Raw genomic sequence first — 23,287 nt, 5'->3', positions numbered from 1 at the left:
TGCAAGTCCTCCAGAGTGAGTAGGGTGGGACCAATATTTTTTTTTCCGCCGTCCTAACTGTCCGTTGAAGTCGGATTTTAACATGTTTTGCCTTTTTCCCCCAACAACTACTACTACTACTACCAATAATAATAATAATAATAATAATAATAATAATACATGTGATTTCTAACTCTCAAAACTCTCAAATGCTTTCTTGTTACTCATCCAGTTATGAATATGATTCAAATAGTTCTGAAGAGGAAAGCATAAATGTTTGCAATCGATTAAAGAAGTTCTTCCGTGTCATTTTGAGGCGTCTGGACTCCAATGTAGCGTCCCAGAAAATGCACAAGATGGCGCCCAAGCTCCGTTGGAAATGGGCTGATTTGTCTGCTGGGAATTTGTGTCAACTAGTATCAAATAGTAGTCTTGGTGCAACACACAACGATTCACCATTGCGTTATTTATGTGTTTTCCTTCTAATTTCGCCATCAACACGTTTTGAAGTTTTCAGACCAAACAAAGTACCGAAAATGCATTGTGTGTCGCTTTCTCGGTCAGGGGCGTTCCAAACGTGATGTCATGTCATGCAACGTCACCAATTCGAAAACAAGACTTCCTGAATATTCAGCGTGAGTCTTAAAACGTAAAATATAGCAATATGCAGTGGAATCTTTGTAAAATACGCTCAGTAGAAGTCATTTGAAGTGATTTTACAAATTATGGACACAACTTGTCCGGAGGCGTCGGTTGTCCTTTAAGTCATCCAAAGAATCCAAGTTGGAGTACAGATAAAAATGACTACACCCCAATTTATTCCAAACACACACTGTACAGGTCCATTGAGGAAAAAAAAAGATTGGCATGAATACAATTTCAATTGTTCCCACAGATGGAAGTTACATGATACATGTTCCATCGTTTAAATGTTTCAGGGACTCCATCTGTTGTGTCATGGCTAAAACATCTTGAAATCCAGTGCTGAGTCCCGACATGTGCTGGAAGTAGGCATCTTTCTCCAACTGCACAGAGAGGTTATTCACTCCGGCATCTTTCAAAATGGCCGTCACCTAAAAAAGACAATCACGCTGATCATCATCCATCCATCAATCCATCCATCCATTTTCCGTGCCGCTTATTCCTCATTAGGGTCGCGGGGGTTGCTGGAGCCTATCTCAGCTGTCTACGGGCACGAGGCGGGGGACACCCTGAATTGGTTGCCAGCCAATCGCAGGGCACACAAAGACGTACAACAGTTACTCTCACACTCACGCCTAGGGACAATTTGGAGTGGTCAATCTGCCTGCCATGCATGTTTTTGGAGTGTGGGAGGAAACCAGAGCACCCGGAGAAAACCCACGCGGGTCCGGGGAGAACATGCAACAGGGACCGGGACGCGAACCGGCGACCTCTGCACTGTGAAGCCGGCGTGCTAAGCACTCGACTACCGGGCCGCCCCGATCATCATTCATCTTATTATTACTCTCAAGTTGTGTCTGGTGAATATGAAATATGAAAATGAGTGTCAGTGGTCAGCGACCTGTTGGACGATGCGCTGTTCCACCACGTCGGACATAATTTGGAGGTGGATTGTCCCGGCGATCACGTTGGCTGAATGTCTCCAGAAATGAGGGTCTCTGTAGGACAAAACTCCTTCGATCTTCTCAATCTGGGAAAAAAAACAAAAAAGGGAATTAAATGAGATTAAATCAGACAACTTGATCCCGTTTGGTGACATCACAGGAGACAAGAGTTGGACAAAATCTCAAATTGGCGTATATAAACCACATTAACAGACATTATTTTTACTACATATTTGAAAACTAGTTATTCATTAACTCATTCACTGCCAGACGAAAATGTGTCCACTGGAGTGCCAGGGTTTTTGTCATTGTCACTTGAATTGCAGGCCCCACAGAATAGTGAGTGAGTTTTAGGACAACATAAACATTCAATGCAGCTTTAGAAACCACTTTCTTCTTTCATCAAAAAAATTCCTAAATTATATGGGTCTGAGGTTATCTGAGCTGGAAATGGGGGCAACTACTGTGCAAAATACAATACATACATATTGATTGATACAGGTAACATCAGACTTTTGACCGAGTTCCGTTCCGACCAAACGGTCGTAAGTCAAAATGGTCGTAAGTTGAAATCCATTCAAAATGTTGAACCGAGACTCGGAGGCTAAATGACTGCCCCCCCCTCCCTCCGTCCCCGGTCGATTGCTGTGCGAGAGTGAACTGCTGGGTGGCTGGCCAAAATTACGGGTGGTCGCAAGTCGCGCCGGTCGGAAGTCGGATGTTACCTCTATAGCACTTTAACAACAGCTGAAGCTGTAACAAAGCAGCAACATGGACTAGAGGCAAATGCTGCCCCCTTGTGCAAGGGAGAACATTGCCAGAGGTCTGACCAGCACTTTACCAGCACCTCCCGCAAGAAAAAAGCAAATGCAAATAATTTTGGGAATGGCAGCGAATGATGCGGCTTGATCTCCGTCACCTTTTGCAAAGCGTTGTTGAGGCCTTTCTCGCAGTCGGGGGGAATTCTGAGCAAGAGCACTTGGCAAGCGTCCTTGAGCAGCGGAATGACGCTGAGGAAGATGAGCGTGGCGATGAAGAGCGAGCAAATGGGGTCGGCGATCAACCAGCCGAACTGCCGGATGAGGACGGTGGAAATGATCACGCCCACGCTGCCCAACGTGTCGGCCAGGACGTGAAGGTACACACCTGCGGGGAACACGGCACCGGTCCAGACGGGTACCATAACACCCCCCCCCCCCACCCCGCCCCCACATGGCGGCGAAGCCCACCTCTCATATTAGCATTCATGCCTCCGCCGCCCGAGCCGTGGTGGGAATGGGCGTGAGAGTGGGCGTGGCCACCGTGAGCGTGGTCGCCGTGCGAATGGCCGCCGTGCGAATGGCCGTGATCGTGCCCCGAGCAGCTTTTGCCGCCGTGGGAGTGGGCGTGGCTGAAAGCGCAGATTCCCACCAGGTTGACCAATAAGCCGCCAACGGAGACCGGCTTTCCCAGATGGGGGCAAAAAAAGGTGATTAGTCCAGCCACACACATCGTCCTACTGCCACCGACAAAAATGTCCATTGTTTGGACTTTCTGTCCACCAGTTTTTCAAAAAGATCTTGAGGATAATCAACATTCTTTTGCCAAATGTCGGATGTTCTATTTTAGCATCATTGTTGTTTAACAAGGATTACTTTTTCCACATAGGGAACAGTAGTTTTGGATTCATTCATTCATTCATTCATCTATTCCTTTATTTATCTTTTTAATTATTTATTAATTTATTTATCCATCTATTCATTTCTTTATGTATTATGTATTTAGTATGTATTTATTAGGAATTTATTATTTATGTATTATTTATTATGAATCTATCATTTATTTTTCTATTATTTATTTATCATTTATCATTAATGTATTATTTCTGTATTATTTATTAATTATTTATTTATTAGTTATTTAATAGTTATGTATTCTTTATTTATTATGTATTATTTATTATTTATGCATTATTTATTTATTATTTATTTGTAATTCATGTTTTATGTACTTATTATTATTCATTATTCTTCATTATTATACAGAAATGCTGCAAGTTGGATTTTGCTATCTATTAGCTAGCTAGTTTTCTATCTATTTGAGTTACTTCCGGGTTGAGTGAACGCTGGTGCGTGTGGCTGCCGCTGCTTACCCACAGAAAAACTTAACCTGTGACTGTAACGTGACCTTGAGAGTTTTGAAAGGCGCTTATACAGTAAATGAAATGTATTATTATTAGTATTTATTTCTTCCTTATTCTCCCAGTCAGTGTCCACGTCTCCATCCCAACATGACTGACTCAGTGTCAGATCAGGAGTCTGGCAGTCCGTTGAATGTACTAGTAGTAGTATTCATTATTTATTAAATATGTATTCAATATGTATTCATTCTTTATCTATTTATTTATTTTGTGCTTTAATAAATTAAGTCTGCCTTATATTCATTGAGATTTGGATTGGTTTATTCCCTCCCCCCTTTGCTAAAAAAAACAATGAATGCAAACAAATCTCAAATTGGTTTGTCCCGGACGCGAAAACAGCCTACCGGCTCATTCGTGTGGCAAAAAAGAAAAAAAAAGGATGTCCTAAAAAGGCCAAGCAAGCGAGCGATTAGCCTGGAGGAAGGATCCTTAAATAGCGTCTTTGCAACAGCCTACTAAGTGGCCATTTTTTCCCCTGGCGCTAACTTTTTGTTTGACATTCTCATGTCATGTCTCGCCGTCGATGCTCTCGACATGGTTTACGTTCTCGGAGCGGGACGGGACAAGTGCCTGGCATAAACAACCTTCCGGCTGCCGCTGCTGCACGCCCACCGGCCAGACAGAAAAACGAAGCCAGATTTGACGCATGTGAGATTGTTAAATGCAAAACATCAGATCGATGTTTCAAGATAACGATCGAGAGAAATGTCAAGAGGTTGACTCACAGTCAGCATGTCCGTGTCGATGTTGGGAGGGTCCACTAAACGGCTGAGTGACTCCACAAAGACAAAAAAGGCGATGACCATCAAGAAGAGCCCGTTGACGAACCCCGAAAGGATTTCCACACGGCCATACCTGCGCACAGGACCGGGTCGTCATTTCAAACACGAAACGGAATTTCTACGGGATGAAGATTTCCCCCCTCCCCAAAGTTTACCCGTAGGAGAAGATCCTGGTGGCTTTCCAGCGGGTCATCAGGGCGGCAAAGAGGCCCAGGACCAAAGCCGAGCAGTCAAACAACATGTGGAAGCCATCCGAGATCAGTCCCAGGCTGTTTGTCCAAACACCATAAAAGAGCTCCACAAAGGTGAACGCCTGGAACACAGAAACGCCGTTTGACAGCGAACCTTGTCAACTGGAATGAAGACACGCAAACAGTCAACACCACATGAAAGCAGGAGGGCGGACAAATTGCCCCCCCACAAAAACTTACAGTAAAGTCTCGATATTCAAGGGAGTCCAAAAAAATATCGATATAACCGGGACTATCGATATATCCGACCCTGTTTGCATGTAATTTTCTCCGTGCGTGCATAGAAATAGTATCGATATAACCGGGACTATCGATATATCCGATATCGATATAACGAGACTTTACTGTATATATATATATAAAATATAGAATTAGCAGTAGTCCAAAATGTGTAGCATGAAATTTTTGTTGTTGTTGTAATTTTCAAACCTTTTTAATAAAAAATAGAATTTGTTCAAAACACACATTTTAAATTCTGGTTTTTGTTATTTTGGCTGTTAGCATTTTTTTTTTTATAAAAATATAATAAGTTCAAAATGTGCAGCATGAATGCTGTTTTTTTTTTGTATTTTTCAAATATTTTCAATAAAAAATAGAATTAGTTCAAAATACACATTTTTAATTTTGGGGGGATTTTTGCCTGTCGTTTTCAAAGCTTTTTTTTAAATAAAAATATAATTACTTAAAAACATGTAGCATGAATTTTGTTTTTTTTTTGTATCATTTTGGCTGTTGTTGTATTTTTTAATAAACATATAATTAGTTCAAAATGTGCAGCATGAATTGTTTTTTGGGTAATTTTGGCTGTTATCATCAAATATTTTATTTGGATAAAAATTAATTACTTACAAAATGTGTAGCATAAATTCATTTTTTTTGTCATGTTGGCTGTTATCATCACATCGCTTTTTTAAATAAAAATAAAAGTAGTCCAAAATGTATAGCATGAATTTGTTTTTGGTGGTCATTTTGGCTGTTGTCATCACATCTTTTTTTAATAAAGATATCATTAGTTCAAATGTGTAGCATGAATTGTTTTTTTTTTTGTGTTCATTTTGGCTGTTATCATTTTTTTTAAATAAAAATAAAATTCGTCCAAACTGTGTCGCTTGAATTTTTTTTTTGTTGTTGTTGTCATTGTATACTTGATGATAGCTGCCGTGTTTTAGACAGCAATTTCGGAGGAGCCAGGAACTAACACTGGCCCATTGCACGTACCAGGTTGAGACACAGGAAGTAGAAGATCTGCCTGGAGTCGTACTCCTCCAAGATTTGCTTCAAGGAATCTTTCATGAAGCGCGGCAGCGACTGAGACGTGTGCTGCAAGGCGTCGCCCATGAAGTTGTACAAAGGAGTCCCTTCGGGGGAATAACCCACCAGGGTGCCCTTTTGACCTTTCTTCGATGGGGAAGAGAGGATGCTGGATGCTGCGTGAGGAATTTGAAGAGACAAAGGGTTAAAAAAAGCCAACTAAGACACATTGTCCTCACTTTTAAGCTTGTGGGTGCACAAAATACAATTATTTGGACATTATTTCCTTGTCCCGCTAGCTCGCATTTTTACATGTTAAAAACAATTGACATTTGAAGCAAGGACACTCTGAACGTTGGTTTGGTGGTGGCTTCACACAATCTGGACAAAACGCGATGACCATCCTCCGCACAGTACAAGGCTCAGAGTGTCCAGACATCTCCAACAAGACCACAAAAAGTCCCGACATTTTTGTTTTTTTGAGTAGCTCGGAAAAGTCGCTAAATATAGCGACAAAGCCCCTCTGTTGGAAACACTGAGTAGGCTCGCTTACACTCATATTCCAACTCCGCCATTGGTTGCCATGGTCGCAAAAAGACCAACTAGGCATTTGCAGAAAAGATCCCTCAAAACTGCAAGAAGTGGACAATTGGATTAGAAGTCTGTTCAAGTATTATTTCCTGTATTTTGCCATTAAATTCACAACTGGGAACTGTTGCATTCACAAACAAAATGGAGAGAAATCATCGAAAAGGAACATCTGCCATTTGTACCGTATTTTACGGTGTATAAGGTGCACCGCAGTATGAGGCACAACCCCAATGAATGCTCTATTTTCAAACGTTTTCCACATACAGTGAAACGTCGGTTTAGAAACCCCTTGGCTTACGAACTTTTCGGTTCAAGATTATATTCTCGCAAATTTAATGTTCGTAAGGCCAAAAGTTCATCAGCTAAAGCGTTCGTCAACCAAGGTATCATTGTATATAAATACTCTGGAGTATAAGGCGCACCCCCAATGAATGGTGAATTTTCAAAGATTTTCCATATACAAGGTGCACTGGACTATAAGGCGCACCTTCAATGAATGAAAAATAAGATATACATTTATAAACGTTTTCCAAACATAAGACATATTGTGCTAAGTCATTTCTCTTTTTTTCCTGTAATACCGTACACTAGCTATCTGGCTTGCTGGCTAGCTATCTAGCTGGCTAGCTATTAGCTAGAGTATCTATTGGCTTGCTAGCTAGCTTTCTATGGACAGTAAAGTCTCATTATATCGATATTCTTGGGAGTCAGAAAAAAATGTCGATATAACCGTACTATCGATATGTCCGAACCTGCGGCACGTCGAACTATATTTTGCGACGAAGGAGTTGCTTGTTGGATTGTCCCCCACAGCCACGATTGCCTTGTACGTTGTTCGGATATCACAATTCTTACGTTTCCCCATGGTTGAAATTGGTGTCAAACAACTGTAGACTGTATAAGTAGACTACAGTATTGTGACGTTCTCATCCTCTTTGATCCAGGTCCGAAGTCCGACGCTTCGTATGCCGTCTTTATTTTATTCTTATTCTTCAACCACGTTGATAAAGTATTCTGCGGCACATCGAATTATTTTGCAATGGAGGATTTGCTCCTTGTTGGATTCTCCTCAACGGGCACGATTGCCTTGTACAGTATTTCGTTCCGAGGTCACAATTCTTTCGTTTCGCCATGATTGAAAATGGTAGAAAATGGCGTCTGCTACACTGCGCAAGACATGGAAGCTGGTCACGTGACGAACCTCGATGAGACTGATACAGATTTCGATAATGGTGGTAATGTATAGAAACCCCTAAGCAAATATCGATTCATCTTAAACTGCTTTTGTATCGATATAAACATAGCTGGCGGGAGATGAAAAAGAGCACCGTAGTTACTGGATTATCGTAATAACCATGTATCGTACTAAACGGAACTAATTATACATAAAAGGACGAGAAATTTGCCGGGAAATGAAAATAGTATTGTAATAAGGACTATTATCAATATAACCGATATCGATATAACGAGACTTTACTGTATTTGTCTTACTATTCTATTTGAGTTACTTCTGGGTTGAGTGAACGCTGGCCGTGTGGCTGCCGCTGCACACCCACAGAAAAACTGATTCTGTGATTGGAACGTTAACTTGAGAGTTTTGAAAGGCGCTTAGAAATCAAATGTATTATTATTATTATTATTATAATTATTATTATTATTCTGTCGGTGTAAGCTCTCAGTTGTACAGGAATGGTCCATCGATGAAAAGGGTTCTTTAGCTGTCATCTGTACTTCTTTGAAGGTGTCGGACGTTTCGCTTCTTATCCAAGAAGCTTCGTTGCTGACGAAGCTTCTCGATATTATTTATATTATATCGATATGATGATTATTATTATAAGGCGCACCACATTATGAGGCGCCACAGTAGAGTTGCGCAATCCTTTTTCTAGAGGCGGGGGGATGGAGTCGACAGACCTGTTGTGGCGCCAATATGACTTGAAATATCAAGGTATGAAAGTAAGAAAATGAAGCCTTTTGGGTGCGGAAAATCCGGTACTATGTGGAAATCCCAAAAGGAGGCAAAAACTTACTTACACAAGATGAAGAAAAGGGCACTGACCAGCACCCCGCCGGACAGGACGTGCTCGGTGCTACTCCGCTGCGGCGGCTTACTGATGGAACGCAACTGATCGGTCAGCGGGTGAGTCCAGAAATTGGCCAGCAGCAGAGCGCTGGAGAAAAGGGCCACGGCGCCGTATCGGGCGCAGCGCTGCACCTCCATCTTGGTATTGCAGATGGCCTCCACGTAAAAGTCCAGGATCATCACGGAGAAGACGATCATGGCGAATGGCGGGATGAGAGCAGACCATGACTCAATTTTGCTCTGCGGAGAGACGGTGGAAAAAAACCTTGAGTGAGACGTCTGGAGGGAAAAGTTTGTCAAAGTGTCTTTTTCATGGCGCTGACTTGGGTGGTGGCTGACAGCACTATGACCCAAGGCAGCAGCACCGCAGCAGACAGCAAGTTGTCCAGAGCGTAGAGGCGCTTGGCTCCACCAACTTCCAGCGAAAGTTTCCTGGAAGCCGTGTGGAAGGCCACCTTCAGGCACAGGGAGACCACCAGCAGCACCACGCCGCCCTGACAAGAACAACGAGACAATGCATGCGCTCATCAAATAATTGAAGAATTATGCGGGTCCTGCAATTTCAGTGAACATGACAAAAACCCTGGAGCTGGAGTGGACATATTTTTCATATCACGTCGTATGGCAGTGAATGACTTAATATTGCTAGCTATCTAGCTAGCCATCTACATGCTACCTATCTGGATGGTTGGCTGGCTATGTCGCTAGCTATCTATTAGCTATTTAGCTATCTAGCTAGCTATCTATTAGCTATTTAGCTGGCTATCTATTAGCTAGCTCGCTTTCTATATTTCCGGGTTGAGTGAACGCTGGCGCGTGTGGCTGCCGCTGCTCACCCACACAAAAACGTATCCTGTGACTGTAAAGTGACCTTGAGAGTTTTGAAATTAAATGAAATTTATTGTTATTATTATTCCTTTCCTTTGCCCAACTAAATATTTAGACTTTCTTACGCAAACACTCCAGTGTGATCATTGGGGAAAAGGAAAAATAAATCAGAAATCAGAAAGACGACAAATACTTTGAACTCATTCACTGCCATTCCCAAATGTATGCAGGTATTGAAAATATGACGTAGAGCGCCAATGCAAAATTTGTTCAGGTTTTGGTTTTTCATGCTTGGGTGCCAATAAAGCGCTGGTCATGGCCTCTGACATTGTATTTTTTCTTTTCCACAAGCATTTCCCATTATTCCATGTTAGCACTTTGTTCTAGCTTCAGCTGTTGTTAAAGCGCTATTTCAAACATTATGTGTGTATTGCATTGTATTTTGGACAGCCACTCTCATTTCAAGACCATATAACTCCAGACCCATATAACTTAGGAATTAACTCTTTTTTTCTGGTGAAACAAGAGAGTCGAAGGCTTTTAACACTGCATTGAATGTTTATACAGTCCTAAAACTCAATCTTATGTAGGTACTGGAATTCAAGTGACAATGACAAAAACCCTGGCACTGGAGTGGACACATTTTTGCACATTATCTGCCAGTCAATGAGTTAAACCATGTCATACATGCTTACCTTGTGATCCGCAACCCCCAAAAACGCAATGGCGGTGTACAGGAAGTGAGTTAGCGCACTGTCGTGATGTCCTTCGGCTAATTACAAAGAGAAGTTAAGGCTGAAGTAGGAAACAGAAAAAAAAACTTTGTCATTTTTAACTCATTCCGAGAAGGAATTGTTCCTCTTCGTTAATTACGACAGAGGTTTTCGAGAGTCTCCCCATGCCGTTAATTATGACGTTCATGCTGAAAACCGTTTTGGATATGTATGTACTGATGTTTTGAATGTGCAACAGGAGGGAATGATAGAACGATTTGATATACACATCCTTGAGCATTCGACATCCTCTGACTATAAAGTGACCTTGAGAGTTTTGAAAGGCGCTTATAAATGAAATGTATTATTATTTTTATCATCCGAGAGAAAGAATTTGGAATCAGAAAATGTAGAAATGATTGTTTTAAAAAAACTTAATAGGTTGAATTTCCACTTGTGCCATGTAAGGTTTTGTTGCCACCTAGTGGACAAAATAGTCCCCACTACCGGATGTGCATTTCACATTGTCAGATACAGTGACAGGAAGATAAAGCATCTGAAAGGACTGAAGTTCTGTTTGTGATGTAATGTCAGCAAAGAGATGCCCATTTCACGGTAAGATCAGAGCATTGTCATCAAATGGTGAGTATAGTTTTTGCTTTTTTGACTGTTGCTGGGTCGGTGACCATTCTGTGTTTGGGAGACTTTTACTGAGCGAGTTGCTTGTTGTGTAACCACAAAGGGACATATGTCTTCTTGTGCCGGTCCCAAGCCCGGATAAATACAGAGGGTTGTGTCAGGAAGGGCATCCGACGTAAAAGCTTGGCCAAAACAAACATGCGAATCAAACCTCTCAAGATGGAGGCCACTGATTTGCTGTGGCGACCCCTTGAAGGGAAAAGCCCAAAGTTAGCGCTTTGTTCCAGCTTCAGTTGTTGTTAAAGCACGATCTCAACCAATATGTCTGTATTGCATTGTATTTTAGACAGGATACGGTGCTCCGCCATTTTGGCCATGAGATCATCATTGTCGAAGAGGAGAAGACAAATCACTGCGATGATGAAGAGAGCAGCGCCTCGAGTCTGGAAGACAGATGGGGCAGGCCATCTTTTCATTTCAACGTATCTTTTTTTCTTTAAGTAAACATATGTCCACTTTTTCACTCGACAACTGGTAAACTTGGCGGGAGGGGTGGTGACAGATTCTGGATTAATCAACAAAAAATACAAATAAATCAACATTTTGACACCCATTAGTCACGCTGTATGGTATCGCTAGTTCGATGAAAAATATATCTATACATATACAAAATTAGCTGTTCAGGCTGACACCAACAGTCCAACAAGTACCATTGTACATTTTTACCTTTGCTGGCCCACCTCCCGAGCTCGTGAAGAAGACACCGAGGAGAGCAATCACCACCACATCGCTGTGCTCAAAAAGCAGCAACGTCCTGTGAAAGACGCAAGATAAGCACTCGTGCATTGTTGCATTGAAATATTAAATTGCTGTATCGTATATACAAAGTAGCGCAAGTATTTACCTCAGGGGTCCACAGAGAGTGAGACCAAAAAAGCCCAGTAGGGATATGATACAACTGAAAACACTGTGCTTTAGTAGTTTTATCCACTAGAAAGAATGGAAAGAAAATGCGTTAGTTAGCATCCCACACCATAAATATAGACCAGGAAATACATTCCATAAAATATGGATTGTGGCGTCAAAGGATGAGAAAAAAAAAACAATCTGCTACCTGTCTTTTCGAAATGATTTTTCCAGAGGAAAACGGCTTTTGAAAAACAAGTAAAATAACAGCCGACCTGAGAAAAATGGAATCATATCAAGTTCATCGTTTCTATTGGCGGAACACACTCATTCGCAATACTCACCCTAACTTTAATGTGAAGATAAACTGCACAATGTGAACGACCTTGAGGATGTCATACGCTTCAAAGATCCCCAAGACCTTGAAGATCTTTGAGATGACCAACAACACAATGTACCTGCTTAACCTGCGGATGAAAAGGACAGCGTGCAGACTGTATTTCATAAGCATCTTGATGCAAGCACTGGGATGGTTCAACGTTCACATCAACACATCTTTTGCTTACCGCGAACAATAATCTTACCTGGAATTTGGAACCTCAACCATCCCAAGTTGTCCTCCAGAGAGGACGTTGTTGCTGTATTTGTCGTCCATTTTCAGCCGACCGGCTTGACAATGTCGCCGGCAACCCTATAACATGACTGCTATCTACGCCGCGAATTAAACAATTTTAAAAACCATTCTCCTCGAGGACGAAACCATCGAAAAAGGTGATTTCCTCCAAGGTTAGCTTCGAGCTAGATAGATAACGAGGTGATTTAGCGGTAACAAAGCATTCGTTTTTCAAGTTCTAACAAGTCTTTTAAAAGTGTAAACAGCGTTGGTCATTATTTTGGGGCGATTGACGGCGTTTATTGCAATAACAAGAGCAAAATAAAAATCTTTCCATACTGTGAAAAAGTGTGCCGAAGCACTTCCGGACACGATCAACAATTTCACGTCACGAAAACACTTTAGGAGAGTCGCTATTGCGCAGAGTGCAGTGGCGAGAGCGATGCGCGATTGCGCAGACATGTTATCACAAATATTAAAGTTTTAAAATTTAAAAGCAAAATGTCAACATTTGAATGTTTTTTTTTAGTTACATGAAGGCGATTTTACAAAATGTACAATAGCCAATGCGACAATTTATTCATAAAGGTACTGTATTTATTATTATGGGCTTGGACGGAGCAAGCGGTTGAAAGGACGTGACGTCATATCCATTATACATCCGGGTTTTACTTCCGGGTTGAGTCAACGCTGGCGCATCTGCCGCCGCTGCACACCCGCTGAAAACCGTATTCTGTGACTAAATACACTGTTATTGGGTTTTTAAAGGCGCTTATAAATGAAATTTATTATTATATATTATTTTATGTGATGGTGAATAGTGTTGAGTCGTGGTCCATTCTGGCTGTAGGAAAAGAAACACATTCACTGAAGAATGAATGACTCTCTGTGTCTGTTAGATTTGTTATGTAGTTTTTTTTTACTTTGTTACTTCCGGGTTGAGTGAACGCCGGCGCGCGTAGCTGCCGCTGCTCACCCGCAGAAAAAATATCCTGTGACTGTAAAGTGTTCTTGAGGGTCTTGAAAGGCGCTTATAAATCTTCTTTTCCTTTCGACTTTTCCCTTCAAGGGGTCGCCACAGCGAATCAGTGTCCTCAATCTTCAGAGGTTTCATTCGCATGTTTGTTTTGGAAATGAAATCTATTCTTAAAAAATAAAACTACGTAATTGTTTTGTTTGTTGTTGCTAATTTTGTCCGCCCGAGGGCGCACGAACGCCCACCTTATGACCTGAAGTTGGCAGCAATACGTCTGTGTAAGCTCTCAGTCGTACAGGAGTACGACTGCTGAAGAAACCTTTTCATCTTATGACCTGAAATTGGACTTGAAATTTGATGACTAACTTATTTGGGCATACTAATTACTATTTCGTGCGCATCAATTACAGTTTCATGTGGAAACACAAAGTAGTTACAGGGTACATACAAAATAGTGAGAGGGTGCACATGAAGTTTTGGCGTCATTGGTGCGCACTGTGTCTTTGATGTCTTTCAAGCCCTTTGATCTCCTTGATGTGCGTCTCAGCCTGATGCATTTCCCACGCATGAAAATGGGTTTAAAAGTAGCCGTCGCGGGACAGAGAGAATCAGAATCACACGGACTGCCAAGGAGTCACAGAGAGTTGCAGAGACCCGCACAGTCACGGACGGAAGTCACGGCACCGAAGAATGACTTGCTCGACTCCACGCCATGATCAAGCTCTGCGTATCACCTGCCCGGGAGATCTGACAACGAACCGACTTACAAATAAAGAGAAACATCAAACTCTTTAAAAGTCACACTAATTCCTTACTGGACAAGAGTGTCATTAAATCCTCCACTGACTTGCTTCTCAATGACCTAATCGGTACCTTCAAAAAGTCACACATTATTGCATGTGACATGATTCAATGCAATCGGGCCCTTGGAACTCATCCCGAGCCTAAAATAAAATTTGAGCACTGTCCCTGTCCAAGACCTTTGACCTTTTAACTTTTTGTTCGATTTTTCTTCCTCAAGGATCCACGGCTACTTCATACTCTTCCATTTGATAATACTGCCATTTTGGGAAATAAATGTGACCGTCAACTCAGGCATTTTATTTCAGAGGGAAAAAAAGCAATTGAAATTTCAATGAGGTGCTTTCTCAGTGGGGCCCACACAGTCCAAGAAGGATGTTCTCAAAATGATGCTTGGTGTCTTTCTGTGAAAAACACAAGTCAAAATACATTTGAAGGCTTTCATTTCACCGCGACATAGTGTTTCGGGGTAGGATGCATCTTTGATTTTACCAGGATGTCTTCCTGGAGCGTCGTGTCATACATGGCCCTGTATTCTTCCAAAATCTTCTTGAGGTCCACCTCGGAGCGACTCACCAGCACCCTGATCAACGTATCTTCACATGTGCCATGGCGCTGGGAGGGCGCAGTAACAGTATTTCAGCAACAACAACCACAAAAAAAACAACAAGTAAAAAAGTAACTTTTGACAAAATGTTGCATTTGAATTCCAACAATACACAGACGTAAAATAAAGATGGCTGTTGCATTCATTCATACCTCCATTGCTCGGTGGAGCTTCTCGGCAAAGAATGCCGGTGTGCTCCATGCACATTTCACTTGAGAGAAAAGACATTGAAAAAAGGATCGTTGAGAATTACATCCATTGAAAAAGGAAATCAAATGAAAATGATACTTGGATGAATATTGCCATCATGGAATAAGAATTGAAACTTCTGCTGTCGCCGGAAATTGGTGTTAAAATGACCTCGGGGGTCACATTGCGACCGTCACAGGTTCACGATTTTCCCGGTTTGGTCACATGACATTGGCAATGTAAGCCCAAGGGCATTTGTGACGTCCATTTAAAAACTAACTTATACATGGTCATTTTTTTCAGCTAAAAACGCCTGATTAGACATGTTTTTTTGGGCTAAGAACACCTGACTATACATGTTTTTTTGGGGGGGGCTAAAAACGCCTTAGTATACATGGGCGTTTTTTTTCCGACTAAAAACGCCTTCCTATACACGGTGGTTTTTTTCAGCTAAAAACGCCTTACTACACATGGTTGTTTTTTTGGGCTAAAAACGCCCTACTATACATGGTCGTTTTTTTCGGCTAATAACGCCTTACCATGCATGGTCTTTTTTTCCCCGGCTAAAAACGCCTTACTGTCTTCTCTAAGCTCCGGTTTGAATTTGGCGTCGGGCTTGTTGAACGGAAGCGACATTGACCGCGCAATCTCACCAATGTCAAGTAGACAGTCTTCGATGTCTCCTTTTAGCTCCACGTTCAGAGCTTTGGGGAGCGTCATGTCACTGAGGCAGGCGTACCTCTGGAACGCTGTCGGGCAAAAACAAGGGGGCACAAGTCAAAATGGTTGTAAGTCGAAATCCATTCAAAATGTTGAATACAGACTCGGAGGCTAAATGACTGGCAAACTCCCCTCTGGTGCCATCACACGGTCGATTGTTGTGCGAGAGTGAGTTGCTGGCTGGCTGGACAAAATTGTCGTATGCGTTGCCGGCCTGCTAGCGCGTTGCGGTGTAAGGAATTAAAAAAAAAAAAAAAAAAGGTTTGGAGGTTGTGGTCGTAAGTACGGGTGGTCCAAAGTCGAGTTGGTCGTAAGTCGGATGTTACCTGTACTGTGAATCACGATGTAAACGATGATTACAGCTGATATGAGAAATCAATATTCGTGAAAGTTTAAATGTAATCATCTCTTAGCTAGCTAGCTATCTATTAGCTAACTTAGCTAGCTATCTATCAAGCATCTATTAGCTAGCTAGCTAACTTGATCTATTTGAGTTATTCCCGGTTGAACGGGGTCACCGTTGCTGGCTCCCTAGCTAGCTAGCTATTTGCTATCTATTAGCTGCCTAACTGGCTAGCTATTAGTTATCCATTAGCTAGCTAGCTAACTTGATCTATGTGAGTTATTCCCGGTTGAACGGGGTCACTGTTACTGGCTACCTAGCTATCTATTAGGCATTTATTAGCTAGCTAGCTAGCTAACTTTATCTATTTGAGTTATTCCCGGTTGAACGGTATCACCGTCGCTAGCTACCTAGCTAGCTATCTAACTAGCTATATATTAGTTATCTATTAGCTAGCTAGCTAGCTAACTTGATCTATTTGAGTTATTCCTGGTTGAGTGAACGCTGGAGCGTGTGGCTGCCGCTGCTCACCCACAGAAAAAACTGATCCTGTGACTGTAAAGTGACCTTGAGAGTTTTGAAAGGCGCTGATAAATGAAATGGATTATTGTGATTATGATTATTATTACAACGTCACCCGGGAATGTCTTTTTTGTCGCACAGTGACTCAAAGACACGTTCCACTTGTTACCCGAGATGGGCGTGGCGCCAGCCATTTGTCCACTTTGGAAGCCAGTCAAGTTTTCACCTGAGTTGAGTTTCACGCTTACTTTTGGAGAGCTGAGGTCCGCTGCGCGTGGTCAGGATGTCTAAGAAGGGAGCGATGTCCACACCTTTCATGTTCTCTCCGGCTTTGAACAGCGTCTGCGGGTGCGCAACACGGGTTGATTGACACCTTGAACTGGATGCGAGCCAATCACAGGAGACAAATAGACAAACACCATTCGACCCTCACAATCACACGTCGGGGCGGTTTCAAGTCCTAAAAGTCAATATTTCATATTTATAAAAATGTAGTTTTATCTCTTGTTTCTATTTATAATTGTATTTTATTTATTATTGTATCTATGCTTGTCTGTGACTGTAAAGTGTCCTTGACAGCACTTTATTTGCTAGATATTTGCTATCTATTAGCTATGTGGCTGACTCGCTAGCTATCTATTAGAAATCTGGCTGGCTAGCAAGCTAGCTATTAGCTGGCTAGTTAGCTTTCTATGAGTGGGTTGAGTGAACGCTGGCACGTGTGGCTGCTGCTGCTCAACCACAGAAAAATTTATCCTGTGACTGTCGAGCGACCTTAGAGTTTTGAAAGGCGCTTATAAATGAGATGTATTTTTATCATATTAAGATTATTATATTATGTGTGCGTTACTTGCGGGTTGAGTGAAAGCTGGCGCGTGTGGCTGCCGCTGCTCAGCCGCAGAAAAACTTATCCCACGAATGTAAAGTGTCCTTGAGAGTTTTGAAAGGCGCTGAGAAATGAAATGCATTATTATTATTATATATTGTGTGGGTCCTGCAATTTGGATGAAAATGACACAAACCCTGGCACTGGAGTGGACACCTTTTTCCACAGCGTCCGGCAGTGAATGAGTTAAAATGTGACATGATCCAATTTTTACCTCTGCATCCTCTTGGGCCCGAGTCATGTTGACTTGTGTGTCCTCGTCTTTGTTTGCACTCAACATCGCCAGTAGGGCAGCGGTGAAATCGCCGCTGGTTTCATCCATAATCACGTGCGCCAGGTCGTCGCCATACACTGAGGGAAAGCGGCGTTGAAATGAAGACTCCACCTCATTTTGAAATACAGTCAAACCTGCTAATAGATAGCTAGCTAGAGAGCTAGTTAGCTAATACACTGAATGTTATTTTTAGTTATTCACGTTTATAGCGTAAAATGTTGTAACATGTAAATGTTGTAATATGTTCCCATGCTCACTTTTTTTCTCTATATGTTGAATAATTTAATTTATTCAGTTCAGTGATGCATTCAGATGGGCTCAATTTGCTCCAGAGCCCATTTTCGGTTGTAAACCGAGGCATAAAATAAATAAATAAATAAATAAATAAATAAATAAATAAATAAATAAATAAATAAATAATGGGTCAAACACCAAATTGGTCCGGAACAAACAGGTTTGAAAACAGAGGTTTGGCTGTGTATATACATATTTTCCAATCGGATTTTTGTGGGTTTCTCATTTTCCTCACAACTGGCACACACACGTACACTTAAAAATATTTCCATAATTGTTTTATAACAAGGTGAAAATCAAATCACATCCAAAATTGAGATTTATGCTCAAATGTTTTATCCCGATGCTTCAGAATGGTTTCAAAATGGCCAACAAATTGAGCTATCTATCCATCCATCTGTTTTTTTTCCCTTGCTATCAAGCTGCTAGCTATCTAACTTGCTATCTATTTGCTATCTATATGCTGGCTATCTAGCTGGCTAACTATTATCTTTATAGCTATCTGTGAGACTAATAAAAATCCAAATCCAATCCAATCCAATCTGTCTGGCCAGCTAACTATCTATCAATCTCGATAATAGCTATATAGCTAGCTATCTGGCTAGCTATTAGTTATCTATTAGCTAGGTAGCTTTCTATCGCTTTAAGTTACTTTTTGGTTGAGCGAACGCTGGTGCGTGTGGCTGCAGCTGCTCACCCACAGAAAAACCTATCCTGTGACTGTAAAGTGACCTTGAGAGTTTTGAAAGGCGCTTAGAAATTAACTGTATTATTATTATTATTATTATTATTATTATTATTATTATTATTATCATCACGTATGACGCATCTAGTCTGGTAAATATCCTCCTGTGAGGTCAACATGGACTTTAGCCACCTCATTTTATTGTGAAGGTAAAAAAATGATTAAAAAAAAACAACCGGTATGTATGTATAATAATAATAATAATATTAATAATAATTATTATTATTATTATTACTATTATTAACTGGAGTGCGATGAACTATTTTTGAGAGCAAAAAAGTCCAACCTTCTTGGTAGACCGTCTTCAACTCTCGGATTTGTTCATTTGTCCTGGTTGCCAGAACCTCCACCAGAACATCTTCATCCGTGCCAAATCTCTGTTCAAATCAAGTCAAACGGGATTGATTTCTTGAGATTGTCACCCGGCGACTGAATTTTCACAAATAATCAGCCGAAGTAGGCTGATGAGGTTTTTTGAATGATAAGAAACATTGCTAATTTACCTTTGTTGCCTTTCTGATTAGGGCAGCATCAAAATGGGCTGGCGGCAACAATAAGGCCAGAGCGATGTCCTCTAAATCGGACCTTAATGCCGATTTCAGAGCTTCATCCAATCGCTGCAACATGTGGAGAGGAAAAAAAAGAGTGTTGGGATAAAAATAAAAAGTTTATTCTCGTCGACTATCGATGAGAAGGTTTCTTCAGCCGTCATCCGTACTTCTTTGAAGGAGTCGGACTTCTTATCCAAGAGGTTTCGTCAGATAACTAAAATTTACTGGTAGTTATGGCCCTATATATATATATATATATATATATATATATATATATATATATATATATATATATATATATATATATATATATATATATATATATATATATATATATATATATATATATATATATATATATCCCTACTGTCCAGAGGTTGTGGTGCCTGACTCTGCTATGATACGTCCCTGCTGTCAGGTTGGGGGGAGCAGAGGAGTTATTCCCTGAGGCTACACTGATTACCTCTATTGTCCTGACTGATTACTTCTATTGTCCTGCCTGATTTTGGGGTCTACGACTGGCCTGATTGCCCCATTTGCTCTGATATCATTTCATCAGCATAACTAAGCCTATGTGTTCTAAGACGACTGTTCGAAGAACGATCCAAATTGAACCTCACCCCACCAGACCGGTTTAATGAAGGATTTTGTTGTTTTATAAGAATCGCTTCTTTTACCCCCCTTTCAAACCATCTATGTTCTTTCGCTAACATTTTAACCTCATTGTCATCAAATGAGTGGTTGCTAGCTTTTAGGTGCATATGTACTGCAGGCTGAGGCCCGCTAGTATTATCCCTGCGATGTTGATAAAGTCTTTTTTTGAGAATTTGTTTAGTCTCCCCAATGTATTGCTCTTTACAATTTTCAGTTTTACAGTGTATTGAATAAACTACATTACTTTGTTTTTCATTTGGCAGCCTATCTTTTGGATGCACTAATTTTTGCCTTAAAGGACAACCGACGCATCCGGACAAGTTGTATCCATAATTTGTAAAATGGCTTCAAATGATTTCGACTGAGCGTATTTTACAAAGATTCCACCGCATATAGCTACATTTTGCGTTTTAAGACTCGCGCTGAATATTCCGGAAGTCTTGTTTTTGAGTTGGTGACGAGTACTACGTCCTCACGGAAGGAACGCCCCTGACCGAGAAAGGACACATTGTAGCAGTCCTTTCATGGCGTCAATGCATTTTGCGGTACTTTGTTTGGTCTGAAAACTTCGTGTTGATCCGTGTTGATGGCGAAATTAGAAGGAAAATACATAAATAACGCGATGGTGAATCCTTGTGTGTTGCACCAAGACTTTTATTTGATATTCGCTGACATAACTTCCCAGGAGACAATTTCCACGGAGCTTTGTCGCCATCTTCTGCCTTTTTTGGGTACTGTGAGTACTAAAGAGTTTGTCACTACATTTCTCTCCCGATGCATCAAAATGACCGGAATTAATTATTTAATCGATTGCAAACATGTATGCTTTCCTCTTCAGGACTATTTGAATCATTTTCATAACTGGATGAGTAACAAGAAAGCATCTTTTCCGAATCAGAATCAGAATCATCTTTATTGCCAAGTATGTAGGACACACCACCATTGCCATTGTTTTTAATTCTCGAGCAAGTAAAGACGTCTTGGCGTGACGTCACGAACTGGGGGCGGGACTTTCTGAAACTGGCCACTTCCGGGTTCAATTTGAAGTAGTTTTTAGACACTTTAAGTCATTTTTATTGGTGTTTTGCATTTGACTAAAAATATCATACTGTGTGTTTTGGTTGCTATAAAACGTTTTTCTGATGTCAGGAAACCAAAAAAGTGATGTCGTTTGTCCTTTAAAGTGTTTATGGGTTTGAAATAAGTAGGAATTTTGTGTTGCCAAAAGTGTAGTTTTTCAGAAACCACCGATATGTCAGGTACTGCTACTCCTCTCCTTTTAGTATCTGCAGAAGTTTTGGTTTCATTCCTTATTCTTTTCTTTTGACATAGGTTAAAAGACCACTGAGGGTACCCACAGTTTGTGAGTGCGCTTCTGACATGTTTTGACTCCTTTTCTCTACCTTTGACGCTTGTTGGTATTAGTTTAGCCCTATGCTGGAGGGTTCTGATAACTCCGAGTTTGTGTTGTAGAGGGTGGTTAGATTCAAAATGTAAGTATTGGTCAGTGTGCGTGGCCTTCCTAAGGACTTCACTCCTAGTCGACTAAGTTCTTTTTTTTATCCTGTCGAATTCTTCCAACCTTAATCCTAATAATGACTTGATGAAACGGGGCACTTACCTGGCCAGTGGAAGCCTCATAAACGACTTTGATCTTCTGCCTCTGCTCATTGTTCCTTTTGACCAAAATGGAAATAATCACATCCTCGTCCACTCCTGCAAAAAAGACATTTTGCTTTTCTGAATTCGATACCGCAGAGGTGAAGTGACCTCTGAGGTCCAATTTTAGAAGAAGCTTGCCAATCACCTTTAGTTTCAATGGCTGTTTGGAGAACTTTGGCGTCGTTGCTTGCGATGAAATTTGGGTACGGGGCCACTGTTCCGTAAAACACGGGTGTGGCCTTTCCTTTCACCTAAAACACAGGTGTCAAAGTCAAAGCCCGAGGACCAAATCTGGCCCGCCACCTCCTTTTATTCGGCCCGCAAAAGCAAATCAAGCATGTCAAGTTCCATGATGCTAAGCTAAAGTCTCAATCCAAATTTCAAATTGTCGTATGAAAACCACAATAACAGTCATTATTTTTTTACTTTGAATTTGGAAAGTAATGATAATAATACATTTCATTTCTAAGCGCCTTTCAAAACTCTCCAGGTCACTTTTACAGTCATAGGATAGGTTTTTCTGTGGGTGAGCAGCGGCAGCCAGGCGCCAGCGTTCACTCAACCCGGAAGTAAATAGATAGAAAGCTAGATAGCCAGCTAGTAGATCGGTAATAGATAGCCAACAGATAGCAAGCTAGATAGCTAGCCAAAGAGATAGCTACAGTATAGCACTAATAGAAAGCTGAATAGATAGAAAGCTAGCCAGCTCGAAGATAGCTAATAGATAGCCAACAGATAGCTAGCTAGCTAGATAGCCACCAAGATAGCTACAGTATAGCGGTAATAGAAAGCTAAATAGATAGAAAGGTAGCTAGCCAGCTGGTAGATAGCTAATAGATAGCAAGCTAGATAGCTAGTCACCTAGATAGCTACAGTATTTCGCTAATATGAATTTGATTGCCTTGGATTTGCCTTTATAAGTCTCGCAGTGGAGAAATTTACATTTGACAGCAGAAAAGTGATAAAAGGAATGAAAGCTAAATTGATAGAAAGCAAGCCAGCCAGCTAGTAGATAGCTAACGGATAGTCAATGGAAAGTAGTCCATGATTATTTTTTGTGCGCTCTATATGATTCAACATTCTAATGGCTTCCCCAAATTCATAACGACCATTGACAGGAAACGGTCACACTTTTTGCCCATGGCAAAAAAATGACTGTGACACTCCTTACGTAAAACAATTGGACCAGAACAATTTCATATCCCCTTTTTGCAACTCATTAATGGAGTTCATGTCACAGGGGCGCAGCTGCTACTTACTTTAATGGTCTCCTCGTCGGGGTTTCTGTCATGGATGATGTTTTGGTAGAATTTTCTGAAGAAAGACATTTTTATTTTGGGGCAAGATGACCACAAATAATCTGCAGGGGAAAAAGCAGACACATGCATGACAGAATGAGGGAAAATCCATTTTTGTTGATGTTGAAAGGCCTGCAAAACTTACCTGCGCTATTACGGACGCTGCTCACGTTGTCTTTTGTGAGTTTGATGGGTGAGGAAGTTTTGAAGTCACTCCACCCATCAGATGATGATGATGATGAAGGACAAAAAATATCAGACCTTCCTGTCACCTGCACAAGATGAACCAATCACCTGCCGTTTTTTTTCATGAACAACACACCCAGCCAGCCAGCCAGCCAGCGGGGTTGCGCATCCCTGACCG

At 41.2% G+C, this 23,287-nt stretch overlaps 2 protein-coding genes across 2 annotated transcripts; both read right to left on the bottom strand.

Annotated features, from left to right (window-relative positions):
- Positions 1 to 768: 768 nt before the first annotated feature.
- slc30a5 (solute carrier family 30 member 5) lies at positions 769 to 12,792 on the bottom strand. The gene is made up of 16 exons (XM_089020845.1): positions 12,373 to 12,792; positions 12,133 to 12,255; positions 11,997 to 12,063; positions 11,787 to 11,872; positions 11,609 to 11,696; positions 11,238 to 11,325; positions 10,226 to 10,302; positions 9,026 to 9,196; positions 8,654 to 8,942; positions 5,996 to 6,204; positions 4,682 to 4,839; positions 4,470 to 4,599; positions 2,795 to 3,008; positions 2,485 to 2,711; positions 1,523 to 1,651; positions 769 to 1,052 (listed from the first exon to the last, which is right to left on the bottom strand). Exons 1-16 carry the CDS (start codon positions 12,441 to 12,443, stop codon positions 882 to 884), a joined length of 2,298 nt encoding a protein of 765 aa, XP_088876971.1. The 5' UTR covers positions 12,444 to 12,792; the 3' UTR covers positions 769 to 881.
- A 1,665-nt stretch (positions 12,793 to 14,457) lies between these two features.
- LOC148884165 (annexin A1-like) lies at positions 14,458 to 23,201 on the bottom strand. The gene is made up of 12 exons (XM_089019947.1): positions 23,069 to 23,201; positions 22,885 to 22,985; positions 21,771 to 21,876; positions 21,585 to 21,679; positions 19,262 to 19,375; positions 19,045 to 19,135; positions 17,660 to 17,796; positions 16,808 to 16,901; positions 15,628 to 15,723; positions 14,938 to 14,996; positions 14,671 to 14,793; positions 14,458 to 14,582 (listed from the first exon to the last, which is right to left on the bottom strand). The coding sequence occupies exons 2-12, from the start codon at positions 22,951 to 22,953 to the stop codon at positions 14,526 to 14,528; spliced, it is 1,041 nt and encodes a 346-aa protein (XP_088876073.1). The 5' UTR covers positions 22,954 to 22,985; positions 23,069 to 23,201; the 3' UTR covers positions 14,458 to 14,525.
- Positions 23,202 to 23,287: the final 86 nt, after the last annotated feature.

The sequence above is a fragment of the Hippocampus bargibanti genome, linkage group LG18 (genome assembly GCF_051943395.1).
Source record: "Hippocampus bargibanti isolate YZ-2025 linkage group LG18, ASM5194339v1, whole genome shotgun sequence".
NCBI lineage: Eukaryota > Metazoa > Chordata > Actinopteri > Syngnathiformes > Syngnathidae > Hippocampus > Hippocampus bargibanti.
This window is presented reverse-complemented; position numbering and strand designations above follow the sequence as displayed.